The sequence below is a fragment of the Bombina bombina genome, chromosome 2 (assembly GCF_027579735.1).
Source record: "Bombina bombina isolate aBomBom1 chromosome 2, aBomBom1.pri, whole genome shotgun sequence".
NCBI lineage: Eukaryota > Metazoa > Chordata > Amphibia > Anura > Bombinatoridae > Bombina > Bombina bombina.
The window spans coordinates 963,927,361-963,942,983 of record NC_069500.1 but is presented as its reverse complement, the minus strand read 5'-3'; the positions used below and the strand labels follow the sequence as shown (position 1 = coordinate 963,942,983).

General features: G+C 35.7%; 1 protein-coding gene across 1 annotated transcript in view; it reads left to right on the top strand.

Moving 5' to 3' along the window:
• The window catches only part of STPG2 (sperm tail PG-rich repeat containing 2), an 829,206-nt gene that overhangs the window by 144,693 nt on the left and 668,890 nt on the right, over window positions 1-15,623 (top strand). Inside the window, exon 5 of the mRNA XM_053700173.1 lies at window positions 7,491-7,606. Coding sequence (XP_053556148.1) covers window positions 7,491-7,606 — 116 coding nt within the window. The remainder of the gene's footprint in view (window positions 1-7,490; window positions 7,607-15,623) is intronic.

Genomic DNA, 15,623 nt, shown 5'->3' with positions numbered 1-15,623 from the left:
CTATCAAAGAGTCTGGGCTGAAGCTGAATAAAGAAAAATGTCATTTTAGGAAAACTGAATTATGCTACTTTGGGCATATCATCAACGGGGATGGCATCAAGCCAGACCCCGAGAAAATTTGTGCTATTGAACAGATGAAAAGCCCTTCGGATGTGCATGAGCTGAGACAGATATTGGTCCTTGTAAACTACGTTGGCAAGTTTCTTCCAGATTTATCAACAGTTTTACACCCTGTCACAGAGTTGCTTAAGAAAGACGTTGCCTGGGTCTGGGGACCTTCACAAGAAAAAGCTTTTCTGCATGCCAAGTCCCTGCTGGGGTCTGCCCCAGTGCTGGGGTTCTACGACCCTTCAAAAAAGACTGTGGTTAGTGCCGATGCAAGCAGTTATGGGTTGGGGGCTGCACTCCTGCAGCTGAATGACAACAAACTACAGCCTATCGCCTACTGTTCCCGCACACTGACGGCTGCGGAGTCAAAATACGCCCAAATTGAGAAAGAGTGCCTGGCTGCAGTTTGGGCCTGTGTGCGCTTTCAGCATTATCTAGTGGGTTTGGAGAAATTTAGTCTGGAAACTGACCACAAACCGCTAGTCCCTCTAATCAATTCTTATGACATTGACAAAACACCTTTGAGATGCCAGAGACTTTTAATGAGATTGCTCAGGTTCAATGTTCAGGCAGTGCATGTGCCGGGGAAACAACTGGTTGTGGCAGATACACTATCCAGGCTCCCGCTGGCTGCTGCTAAAGAATCCTCCATGGAATCGGATGTGAAAGTGTATGTTGATTCAGTTCTGGCCTCTAAGTCCATTTCTTCCAGGAAACTGGAAGAGATAAAGAAAGAGACATATTTGGACACAGATCTGCAAGAACTTATAAGGTACATAAAAGAAGGCTGGCCCGAGAACCGGGCAGCCTGGATGTCTTTAAATGCTTACCAGCCAGAGAGGTCGCAGCTCACAGAGCTGGAGGGGTTGGTGCCTTTCCAAGACCGCATTGTAATTCCTGTCAGTATGAGGAAGGAGATGTTAAACAGGATTCACGATGGCCACTTAGGCATTACAAAGTGCAGAGAAAGGGCAGCTACAGCCGTGTGGTGGCCTGGGATCAGCTCCGACATTGCAAATCACGTGTCTAAATGTGCCTTTTGCCGGGAACGCCAGCCTACTCAGAGAAGGGAGCCCTTGATGTCTACTCCGCTGCCTGTGGGGCCGTGGCAGAAAATAGCTGCTGATTTGTGTGAACTGCACGGGAAAAAGTTTCTTGTTGTGATCGACTACTATTCCAGGTATTTGGAAATTGCACCCCTGAATGATATCACAAGTCAGGCCGTTATCATTCGCCTGAAGAGCTTGTTCGCCCGCTGGGGCATTCCAATGGAGCTGGTGAGTGATAATGGTATGCAGTTCGCTTCTACAGAGTTCAGTGCTTTCAGCAGGGAATATGATTTTGTACATTCTACGTCAAGTCCACATTATCCGCAGGCCAACGGAATGGCTGAAAGGGCAGTTCAAACAACAAAATTCATTCTAAAGCAATCTGAGCCGTACCTAGCCCTCTTGTCATACAGGGCGACGCCCATTCAAGCCACCGGGTTTAGCCCGGCACAGCTGATGCTAGGACGCCAGATTCGCACCACTTTACCCTCAGTGGGTGTCTTCAAGCCGCCTGGCCCTGTTCCTCGGGACAAAGTCCTTAGGAGGGATGAAGAGGCCAAAAAGGGTTATCGTTTCTTCTACGACAGGAGACATTCTGTCAGGCCTTTACAGGAACTGAAAGCGGGCCAAAGTGTCAGAATTAAACTGGATGATGAGAAGAAATGGAAGACGCCTGCTACGGTAGTGGGCCGCTCTCCAGAACCAAGGTCTTACACAGTCCTTACAGAGGGAGGGACGGTTACACGCCGTAACCGAAGACATCTTCAGCCTGTACCTGAGAGTCTGGAACCGGATACCTCAGTACCACCGCCGGTGGGATCCCCTGTTCTAAGAGAGGTGCCTTCCCCTCAACAAGATCACAGCGGGGATATATCTTTGCCTCCAGCAGACTCTTGTTCACCATCTTCTGTATCAGAGGACAGTTCATGCAAAGTTACATCAAGCGGAAGAGTGGTGAAACTTCCGGCCCGATACAGGGACTGACTTTAGCTAGAACAGTGACCGGAAGTATGGGCAGAATAATCCCATGGTCACTGTGGACTAGGGTAGTCTACCCCGATGTCCAAGTCAGGATGTAATTTATTTGTTCATGTTTTCTAATCTATCTGTTTTTATAATGTTCAAAAACAAAAATGTTGTTGTATACCCTGTTGGTGTACCTTGTTATTTATTATATGCAAATGTATGCTTTGCCTTTGAAAAAGGGGAAGATGTGATGAGAGCAGGATGTGATGTCACTAGTTTGTGGGCGGGGCTTAGGTCCGGTGTCTGTGTCGCAGTTAGTTTAGTACAATCAACCTGACTAGATGTGTATTGTTATGTTCTGCAATAAAATAGAGTTGTACCATCATTGCTGTGAAATTAAATTGTGTTAATAATACCAAGCAATAGCAAAGTCTGTTGTTGGGGTTATATTACTGTAGGATAAAGGTATAGTTAGTTATCTGGGATCAAGTCTCTTGTCATTATATTGTCTTGTGATATACATTTGCAACCAACCCTGATGTTATAAACTATATTAATATAACAATGTTGGTTATGCAAAGCTAGGGAATGGGTAGTGTGATGAGAGCAGGATGTGATGTCACTAGTTTGTGGGCGGGGCTTAGGTCCGGTGTCTGTGTCGCAGTTAGTTTAGTACAATCAACCTGACTAGATGTGTATTGTTATGCTCTGCAATAAAATAGAGTTGTACCATCATTGCTGTGTCCTGCATATGTCCTGCATCTCATGACAGGTAGTAAAGGCATTATCTATCTTTTTAAACAATAAAAAAATTGGAGTAGACAGTCCCTTTAAATAAAGTCATTTATATGTTAAAGGGACATGAAAACCAATTTTTTTCTTTCATGATTTAGAAAGAGCATACAATTATGAACAATATTCTGATTTACTTCTATTATCTAATTTGCTCCATTCTCTTGATATTCTTTGCTGAAAAGCATATCTAGATATGCTTAGTAGCTGCTGATTGGTAGCTGCACAAAGATGCCTCATGTGATTGGTTCACTGTGTGCATTGCTATTTCTTCATTAAAGTATATCTAAAGAATGAAGCACATTAGGTAAAAGAAGTAAATTGGAATGTTGTTTAAAATTATATTCTCTACCTTAATCATGAAAGAAAATGTTTGGGTATAGTGTCCATTTAATGAAAGGAAGGCTTACTGGCAATAGGCTGAAAAAATAGTTGAGAAGATTCTCAATTAATTTCGAATATGATCTTCAACAACGAGACCCCATGGCAGCATAAAAAGCATCTATAAATCTATCCCATTGGCTGCATTTTTTAAGAAACTAATCTTAACAAAGGAATATTGCACATATGTATTTGCAGCTTTTGGGGCCGATTTACCAAGGCCCAAATGCAGCTGTTTCCACGCCAGCCTTCAAGCTGGCCGGAAACAGGAGTTAAGAAGTAGCGGTCTTAAGACCGCTGCTCTTTAACTCGTCCGCCACTGAGGCGGTGGACAGCAATCAGCCCGATTGTATATGATCGGGTTGATTGACAGCCCTGAAAGTGCAGGGGGCAGCATTGCACACGCACTTCTCTAGAAATGCTTGTGCAATGATAAATGCTGACAGTGTGTGCTGTCGGCATTTATCGATGTGCGAGCGGACATGATCCTCTACAGCGGACCCTGTTCGTTCGCACATTGTTAAATCGACCCCTTTGTGTTTAACTACTATAAGGGAACAGGTCAAAATATTATCCTTTAGCTGTGATTCACCAAAATATTCTTTCTAATGAACAGACATATAATTATATTATACTACATGCTCCTCGCTATCAGTGTCGTTGTGAGTATTGTTCTCAATAATCGTTATTTTTGTTCCTTTTAAAAAAAAATAATTTATAAAAAATATGCATAAAAAGTGAGCATACAGATTACAAATAAAATAGACATTTTTATTATGTTTCCATGTTTGCAATTTTCTCTTTCCTTTTATAATTAAACGCTCTGGTAATCAGCAGCATCTGTTATTCCAGCATGATATAACTTAATAGATAACAACTGTCTATGTTTTTGACTTTCCAGCAAACAGAAATAATGTATAAACTCACAAAGTCAGTAGAGAGGAAATTAGCAGAAATGTATATGAACAGTGAGAAGAACAATAATGAGTTTGATTGTTTGCAACTTTAAGATAGTTGTACATTATTCTAAAGTAAAGTTTCTCTCCTGAGAAGGGAAATTATTTTAGATTTATGAATGTAAATTTTAACCAGATCAATGGCATATGACCTCATAATGTTACCCCATCTTATGTGTGCGTTTAACATAATGTCAAGGGTTAAAGAGATCATTATATGACATACTAATTAATGGTACATGAAAGTCAGAAATACATTTTCATGGATCAGATAGAGCATGCAATTTAAAAAGACTTTTCAATTTACTACAATTATATTATTTATTTTGTTCTTTTTCTATCTGTCATTGAAAAGTACAAATTAGTAGGCTCAGGAGCAGCAATGCACTACCGCAAACTAGCTGGTGATTAGTGGCTACAGACATATGCTTGTTGTCATTGGCTCATCAAATATGTGCAGCTAGGTCCCAGTGGGGCATTACTGCCCATGATCTGACTTTACCTATGTGTTTAAGCAGATGTTAAACATAGTTATATGCAAGCAACAGTGCAATAATAACATGCTACATTACAGCAAATTATTTTGCCATTTTATATCCCTTTAATTTATTTGTGGGTGATTATTAATGGCCATTTATACAGATCAGAAAAGCAGGTTTATGCAATGTACATTTCTGAAAGGGCATTTAAGCTCCAAATGTAACCCACTATAATCAAATTAATGAATGGAAATAAAACAGCTTTGTAATTTGCAATCTATATTTATTTTTGCTGTAAAAGACTTCAGAAAATTGTGCTTGTTTCACTCTCTCTATTTTTTATAGCATTAAAAATGTTGGAAACTGCTTGACCTTGGTACATGCTATACAGTGACTTCACAGAACAGTGCACAAACCCCTTTACCGCTAGTTCTAATTGGTCCCAATTAGGGAGATGTGATAAACAAACTCACCAGGGGATCCAAGTGGCTGATTACTCATCGTTACATTTGCACACTGTACACAATTTGGCAGATTTTAACTGCTAGTAAAGCTTTTGTATATATGTATTTTGCATTTTAGTGCATGATTGCAGATGTATACTATACAAATATATGAAATGGATTTAATTTCTCTTTAAACGTCTTGCTAAGCAACCTGCAAGGTCATAACTTTTGAACATTATTGTAAGTGCAGAGAACTACTTGAAAGGGAAACAATATGTTACAGATCTAGATATGTTCTATTCAGTACACAGCTCAAGTTTGTATTTGACTAGTGAGCATACAACATAGAGTTTATTTATATGCTATAGACTAATCTATGACATTTTACAAACTCTATTGTTTAAATCTGAAATTGACAGATCAGTGTTTAGAGATTGATTTCCCATTGTGAAAAATAAAACCGACGCTTTTCTGTCTTAAACTGGCTAACTAGCCCTATGTTATTCTCCAACAATATGTAGCTATAGAAATATATTGACTGAAATGAAAAAGAAACATTGTACAAAACTATTTTATATTACTCATATTAATAAAGAGTAGTACAATAAAAGCAGTTTAAAGGGACAGTAAAGTCAAAATTTAACTTAAATGGACGGAATAGAGCATGACATTTTAAACAACTTTCAAATTTACTTCTATCAATTTTGCTTAGTTCTCTTGGTAATAGTAAATTGGAAAGTTTCTTAAAATTGCATGTTTTATTTGAATCATGAAAGTTTATTTTTGACTTTACTGTCCCTTTAAATTTAAAATTTTACAACTGTATCAGCTGTGCTTTTCCTAATGCTCAATGGCGTGTGGGCACTTCTTGCTAATACTGATTGCCGGCCAGACCGGGCCAGTGGTCAATAATGTTTAGCAAATGCTGCTTTCTCATGTCAATTATAAAATGATTATGGATATAGTGTCCCTTTAAGTTTAGTCAGTGATTAATTTAGTTTTTGTGCTGCCCTAGATTCTGAGAAATCTGCTGCCCCCTGAATTTTCCACACCCAAAAGATTAGCTTGTATTCGCTCCACATATGTCTTACAACCAGATGCCAGGGCACCCTAACTAGGTAATAAGAGATCCCTGAGCTGTAATAAAATGAAATAAATAAATTAAACATTTGAGACTATATCTGAGTGAATAAATTGTGCTATAGAAAGGGCTCGCTAAACGTGTCGTTTCCACCTAAATCCTAAAACAAAAAGCTGTTTTTCTGGAAATTCTATAGCCAAAGCAATGTGTTAAATCAGGGACTATATTAAAATCTATTCCTCACTGTATGTTGGAGCCAAAATTGAGTTTTCCCTTTGGTAGTTTTATTTTGATAGTACATTTGAAACCATATTTTAAAAGGCATAGTCAATATATCAACTTGTAGGAACTTTTTATTATATAAGAATTTAGTGAATATACTGTAAATTATGATTGCATATCTGTGTTTAGGAGCTCATTATATAGACCCTACATAAAATCAAGACTACTGATATGACATTGCAGTGCATTGCAAAATGTATAGTTACAGTGTGTAACAGTATGTTACAGCTTTCAAACATTGTAAACCAGGATTATAATTTAATAATCCCAATTAATATGTAGCAGGTTTAAAACATTGCACTTAAAGGGACATTAAAGACTAAATAAATCATTGCTTGAATTATGTATTCAGAGCAAAGATTAGCCTGAGAGTAATTTGTATATGCATTTTTAAAAATTATACTAGTTTAAATATTGAAAAAAATAAGGGTAAAGTTAATGACCATAAAGCAGTGGGCACCGCCATATTACAATTTAATTTACCTTTTCTGCTGAGGCCAATCAGGAATAGTTATAAATGGCTTACTAGAGTGTGCAACCAATGACAGTTTGGAATATAGCTGTGTCTGCACTTCCATGTTTAACATGAATTGGAAAGCTCAAAATATATTAAGAATTAAAATACAGGAAAGGATAACAAAATATATAATGAAATTATACAATTAAAAAATGTATATTAATATCTTGAGGTGTTTAATGTCCCTTAAATGGTTATGACTGAAATGTTGCCAAATTTTTAAAAGCGACATTTAAAATTGTAGGTTTGCGATTGTGATATTTTATCACCACTTTGAAACTACGTGACATTGAAGAGCTCCAATGTTTCTCTATTCAATGCTTTTTTTCTCTGAACCTCTCAACTCTTCTTTTGTGATGAAAAATCTGCATTAAAAAGAAGAATAAAGAAAAAAAAAAGAAAAATGACATTCATTCCCTTTTTTTCTCCACAGAAAGAAACATTTGCGACTATGAAATATAAAGGAGTGCACTTTGGAAAGTATACGGGGAAACGCATTGAATTCCAGAGCCAAGATGCTCCTGGACCTGGCGAATATGATATTGATCAGTAAGCACATAATGCAATTATATTGTTTAATTTATAGTCTACAAAAGATTTCCATTAACTATTAAAATGTCAGATATTATTTTACTTATTGCTACATATAAAGGATTGCGCAATCCCTAAAAAAAAAATTTATATGGGTATTTATCCTCAAACATTTAACTTGGGCAGATTTTATTGCGATGTGAATTACAATCACACATTTAACTGCTGCAGTATTGTAATGGGAACTGTCACAACCAGTTTTCATATAATGCATAATGGATAATATAGCCTTCATAAAGAAGTATACCATGGGATGAGTGCCAAGAACTGACGCCAATCTGAGCCTTGGGATCGTGTCATGCTTAGGAAGACAGAAAACAAGATAGACTGAGGATTATTAAAGATCCAGCTATGGAAGAAACCACATTGTTATACTAAATAAGACATATTGTAATGTACTGCTCAATGCCATGTCTTTGCTTAAAAGGATTTTAAAATCCTTTTGCTTTTGTGTAAAAATTGTACTTTGTCCAACGGTCCCTAGAGAGGCAAAAAAACAAAAACAAAACAACAAACAAATCAATTATGTAATCTGAAAATGCAGCAAATCAAATAGCTGGTTTAGGGAATTTGCAGCATTTTGAGAACCTAGGTTACAGATTTTGTTTTTGGCCTCTCTAGGGGGTGTGGGCAAACCACATTTTTTTATACAAAAGCAAGAGGTGTTTAATGTTTCTTTAAAGGACCAGTCAACACATTAGATTTGCATAATCAACAAATGCAAGATAACAAGACAATGCAATAGCACTTAGTCTGAACTTCAAATGAGTAGTAGATTTGTTTATAACAAATGTCAAAGTTATGTATATTTCCACTCCCCTTGTACCATGTGATAGCAATCAGCCAATCACAAATGCATATACGTATAGTCTGTGAATTCTTGCACATGCTCAGTAGGATCTGGTGACTCAAAAAGTGTAAATATAAAAGACTGTGCACATTTTTCTTTAATGGAAGTATATTGGAAAGTTGTTTAAAATTACATGCTGTATCTAAATCATGAAAATGTAATTTAACCTGAGTGTCCCATTAATCTTCTAATAACTGAATGTCTTGTGTTGGTGTGTTTTATGAGAAGTGATGTTTAAATGAAAACGTTGGCAATGTCAAGGGGTTAGGGTTTAACCCCTTAATGACTACGAGATACCCTGTATGTTGCTGGTCATTAAAGGTTTTCTTGGTTATAATAGCACAAGTCCCTCTTTCGTGCTGGCCACCGGACATAGTGCGGTCTTGCAACTGGCGGCGAGACCGCACTATTAAATATGCAATCACCATAGAAAGACTAATCCTTAAAGGGTAAAATTAAGGTGGCCGCAAATTCCTATTTTTTAGTGACAGTCCTGAATTTGGGCACTCTGTCCCAAATTTTTTAAAGGGCAATTCAGGGCACTGATTTTAGCTAAACGGTCCCTTATTGTCACATATTTTACTTGAATATGTTTCACAGGCCTGTAGATTGTTGCTCCAATTTATTTATTGGAAGAAATTAAGAGGCAGCTAGAGTATAGAACTGACTCTACACACGCTATAAACATTTTCACCACCCAAACACCAGCACTTCAGTCTCTGCAGTGACTGAATGAGTGGCCTGCATTGTGTCAGAGACTTGGAGCTTAAAGATAATAAAAAAAGAAAGGGAATGGGTCAATGGGATAAGAAACATTCACTTTCCAGGATAAGAAAGCAATGGATTTACCAGTGGGAACAAAAGCACAAGAGTGTGTGTTATAGTGTGAGTGAGTGAGTAAGTGAGTATGTGTAAATATGTGTGCATGTGAGTGATAAAGTGTGTTTGTGTCAGAGAGTATGAGGTGAGATTGTGTAAGAGTTTGAGTGTGTGTGAGAGAGAGTGAGTGTGAGTGTGTGCATGTGCTAGGTTTTCTCACTCCCACTCCCCACTAGTAGGTTGATTTATGCTGCTGCCTCATGTTTATAAAGTTTTTTTTATAGCCAATACTGCAGTATTAGTTTTTTCAGTATAGACGATGGTTTCAACAGGCAAAGTCAGCTATTTAATGTAACAAAATAAAGGTAAATAACATATATTTTTTTTTTATTTAAAAAATACTACACCCCAACAGGTAAAATTGATCTTTGGGACAACATTACAGAGGAAAGAACATTACAGTACAGTGTCCCTTTTATATTACAATCTCAAGGTGTTTACAGTCCCTTTAATATCCTTAGAATTTGCAACATTCAGAATCAGAATCATTAGGGAACTATGAAACTGTACTTAACCCCTTGCAACATATCACTTAAGAAGGTAACATACCCACTTGGGAAAAAAACTTTTTCTAACACTAGGTAGAATTGTATCTGCACATTAGACAAACAAACAGAATTGTGATCATATAGCAGCTATTTTCTTTCACAATTCAGATAGAGAATACAATTTTAAACAACGTTCCAGTTTACGTCTATTATTTGCTTCCTTCTCTTGTGAGCCAATCAAAAAATACATAAATGTGCAGCCACCAATCACCAGCTAACTCTCAGTAGTTCATTTCTGCTCCTGAGCCTACCTAGGTATGCTTTTCAACAAAGGATACCACAATAACATTACAAATTAGATTATAGAAGTAAAGTTGTTTAAAACTGTATTCTCTATCTGAATCATGAGTAAAATTTGGGGTTTTATGTCCCTTTAAGTTACATTCTGCCTCTTCTGAGCTTGGGCAAAACGACTTTATGTTTCTTCAGTATTTAATAAATAGTAAAACAGCTCATGTTACCCTAGAAGATTTACGACAACAAGCTAGATATGCCTTCATCTAGAGTTCCCAGTCCCCTTATAGAACTGTGACAGGAAGTAATAGACACGGAACAAATGAAGTATGAAAAAGAAATAAAACTAAAAACCTTTTAAAATGATGAATAATACATCTTGCAATGATTCTATTAAGTATAACCCACTGCTTAGTGCTTTTTAATTACAACAATGAAACAGACTGTTTTATTTCCCTTTAAATGCTGTTGTGTAAATTTGTTATGCTTGTCTTACATATGACATATGTCAATACATGTATTGTATTATTGTTTTGCAATACCTTTATGGCAATTGCTATGTGTGTCTTTTTTTCCTCCATATAACTGGTTGCATATACTGAATCACTAAGTAATATAAATATTTAATTGTATTCATTAGGAATTAATTATTCATCTATTGTTTTTCATTTTCATTTCGGCCTTCAGTTTACTAATGAAAAAGCAGGATAATTCACCATTGCAGGAATATGGGCAAATAGATATGTGTACTTAATATACAGCTAGTCAACAAAGCAAATATATCTATACTAAGGCACTTATACTAAAACATTATTATTATGTTCCATATAGCATATATATTTCCAGAAATAAACTTATACTTTTACTTTCATTAACCAAACTTGTTATTTAAAGGAATATTATTAGCATATATAAATAATAAAGTACTACATTGCAAAATAATTGTTTTGAAGTCATGTAACACAGTCTGTCTCCACACTTAGTTGTTATGGCCAGTTAGGGACAGATATAAATCAGCTTGTGCTCTGAGATAACCAACCAATGTGTAGAATTTTGCAGGTTTTGGAGTTTTGCCATATTATAGAATAAGTACAGCAAATCATTAATATTCATTACATTTTCTTCCATTAAAATTGTATGAAGGGATTAAATCTTGAGTTTAAACTCTTTTTAAATTGTGTTGAATTTTTAGACATAGATCCACATATTACAACAGTGAAGCAAATCTTTCTCACACCTAAAAACTGACATAGTAGCAAACCTAAAAAAAACTTGCTTTTATATATATATATATATATATATATATATATATATATATATATATATAAATAGTCAATGAAGTGAAAAGTTCACACAGCAGCTAAACATAAAAGCAAAACACTCTAAATATGACACCTCTGGCCCCTGCTATTTTCATTAAGTCCAATAAAGGCTGGTAAAGAAACTCAGAGAGCCTCGCTCAGACCTTAGCCGTCAAAACCGGTGTCCATGTAAGAATATGCGGTATCTGAATGGGTCAGTGCAGGACAACCTGTGCCCACCACAGCCTTAGCTGCGCCCACTCACCGCTACCTTCGTGTCTCCAGGGACTCGATTACACCGGGATAGCTTGTCCGTCCATTCCGTCAGAGGCAATCCACAAGACGCTTGGGGGCGCGTCCGCCCACATGGTATCCAATGGCCAATCAACGCCCGTCTCAAACACAACCGGGTTATTCCCTTCACTCACGGAAGTCCTGGAAATGTATAGGCTTGAAATAATAGAAGTCTCCAGAGCGAAGTAAAATCTTGAAATACTTTATTATAATCCACTTGTGGTAAAATAACATGGAAGTACCAAAAGCACCTAAAATGAAAACACACGTAAGCAACAGGCTGACATGTTTCGGCCTTATGCCGTAATCGTAGCTGACATTGTACAAACGTGTAAGTAATTTAAAGGAACATTCGTTCTCTGATAGGTTAATCATTTACCAATCACAATAGTTCAGTTCAGTGCTAATATTAACCTCTTATATACTTTCCTGCCTTAAACAATTTATAAACATTTGATGAAATATAATATAATGCTTCCCTGCTAACAGTAACAGGTAACTAGTGTATCAAAATAAAATGTTAAACACTTTAAATTTCAATGAAGATATTGTGAGAGTTTATAAAATCCATTCAGCTAGCTAATAGAAGAGAAAAAAAGGATTTCTGAGAACTAATGGAGGGCACAGATACAGATTTATACCATACTACAAAAGGGTTGATATTAGTATCATTGTCATATTGGACTTCCAATATCATATATTGAAGTGTGCTCTGCACATAAATATTCACAATACCTAATGTAATAAATGTACAACTCCAAGAGATATACTCTTTAGAGAATAAGTATATTATTCTGTGCATAATTGGTCCTATATAAAATAATGGAAAATGGACCAAACTTATATATATTTTTTAAGTATGTGCAATATACTCCATCATATGACACATTCAGAACATCAATTGAATATGTGGGGGATATATATAACAGATATATACCATTTCGCAAAGGGGTAGATGTTGATATCATTATCATATTTGAATTCCAATATCATATATATTGAAATGTGCTCTGTACACACATATTCACAATACCTAATAAGATGAGAGTGGACTCAAAAAGATATGCTCATTAGGAAATTAGTGTATTAATCTATATATATATAGTATGCAATAAAGTTGCATTAAAGGTACAGTCAACTCCAAAATTTGAATTGTTTAAAAAGATAGATAATCCCTTTATTACCCATTCCCCAGTTTTGCATAACCAATCGGATTATATTAATATACTTTTTACCTCTGTGATTACCTTGTATCTAAGCCTCTTTTGACAGCCCCCTGATCACATGGCTATTTATTTATTATCTATTGACTTGCATTTTAGCCAATTAGTGCTGTATTGTGCACAACTCCCGGGAGAGAGCACGTTATCTATATGGCCCACATGAACTAGCCTTATCTTGTTGTGAAAAGCAAATAAAAATGCATGTGATAAGAGGCTGTCTGTAGTGGCTGAGAAACAGGTAGGGATGGGCGAATGTGTAAATTTCCCAATTTTGAATGTTAGAACGAATGTCATTACCGAAATTCGAATTATAAATCCAAATGTTGATAAGAACGAATATTCTTAAAAATTCTATAATCGAATGCTATTTACAGTTTTTGAATGTCACTTTCGAATTCGAATGTTTATAATTATATCGAATGTCCACATTCGAAATTTCAAATTTAACATTCTATTTAACAAATACTATTCAGAAGTTCAATAGTTCATGTGGTATGGAGGGAATCTAGTTAATTGATACATAATAGATACAAATATATCATTTCAAATGTTTCTATATAGAATATTGCATAATTCGAATATTACATTTAAAGAAAGCATAAGAAATACTATTACAAACATATAAATTAAAATTTTTCAAATTCGAATATTGCATAATTTGAATATTACATTTAAAGAAAGCATTAGAAATACTATTACAAATATAAATACAAATTTTTTGAAAAGAATATTTTCGAATGTAATCGTAAAATTCGAAACGAACATTCGAAAATTGAATGTTAGAATGTTATGTAAACATTTTAAATTTGATTTAAACGAACAAATGTGTTAAAATTCATTTCATTTTTCGAATGTTGCAAAACATTCGCTCTACCCTAGAAACAGGCAGAAATGTAGAGGTTTACATATTATAAAGAATATTAATATATAACAATGTTGGTTGTGCAAATTTGGGGAATAGGTAGTAAAGGTGTTATCTATCTTTTTAAACAATAACACTTTTGGTGTTGACTGTCCCTTTAAAAGTTAAAGGGACAGTTTACACCTTAGTCATCTTAAAGTCTTTCCTTAGATTAAGCTGCAAATAGTCTCCTGCACCCCTTTCTATATCATGCAGCAGGAATGGTAAAAAAGTTATTTTAACATGAATATTGTTTCTGGCCAGTTTGAAATGTCTGCCAAGCTCCACCCTTCAATGACATCATGATCTGGGCTGCATCTATGCACTCTGCTGAATAGCATTGACAGTTTGTTGAATTCAACTAGTGAGCCTTTTCTGATTGGAAGCAATATGTAGCCCAGATCATGATGTCATCAGTGGGTGAAGCTTGGCAGCCATTTCAAACTGGCCAGAAACAATATTTATTTCAAAATAATTGTTTTACCGTTCCTGCTGCATGATATAGAAAGGATGATATTTGCAGCTTAATCTAAGGTAAGACTTTAAGATGACTAAGTTATAGACTGTCCCTTTAAGTAAATTTAAAGAATCACCATAATTTTTAACATAATTAAATTTAGCTATGAAAATTAAATATTAATTATATTAAAAATTTTGATTTAGTTATATGGTGTACCTTTTTATTTACAGCAGATAGTGCAACCTTATTGTTACATACTGTAGATTTACATGTTGAATATACAGTATATGTAAAGTATATACAGGTGTAAAGAAAATGAATAACAAACGAAAAATTACAGTACATCTTAAATCTAAAAATATTAGAAATTACTCTCCTTTCAAAATGGTGCAGCAATCCTCGAGATCTCCACTCCCGCCTTGAAAATGAAATTACAACTGATGCACACTCTTCTCTGGAGGCTCTAAATCCTTTGTGTTGTTTAAAGAAAGCATCTAGGTTTACAATAGTTTTATACAGTTTACATGATAATGGTCATCTATCTTTCCTGAGGTATCCTGAGTCTGAAGAAATCTAGATGCCTCCTGCGATCCACACAAAGGATACAGTTCCTGCAGAGAAGAGTGCGCTTCATTAGAAAATATATGTGTCATAAATACTTGTGAATTGTAAGCTCAGTTTTCTGTAGCAAATGGATTGAAGGTATTGTAAATTAGTGTTAGTAAAGACTTGTCCAAACAATGGCCACTATGCAACCTTTAATGCAATGGGCGCCACCATGTTGTAACGTAGGTGTAGGTTTCCATCTCTTCTGTGATCAGTTAGGGACAGTCATATAGGAGTCACTAGATTGTGCAGTTAATGTCTGAGTGGAATATAGCAGTGTTAAGTTTTGACTTTACTGTACCTTTATGCACGTCTTCTCCCAGTTGCAGTCATCTGAAATGTTAGGAGTTCCTGTAACATCCAAAACGGATACATAACAAATGTATAAAAATCTCCCTGGCCTCCATAGTTTAAAACATTTCTAAAGCTCCTGTCACTGAGGGGGTTAAAAGAAAAGCTGCTGATATAACAGAGGTGTGGAATGATGCAACGCAAATTTCATAGAAGAAAACTAACCAAACCTTGTCAATGAATGCCTAAGTCATATCATTAAAACCCAACCCAGACTGCTCAGATTCCATGCATGAACTACTTAATCCCATAGTTCCCAAATATCCTGCATTTTGTGGAAGCCCAGTTTTGCTCTGTGCTACCTTCTGCCAGTTGTGTCCTGGTTTTA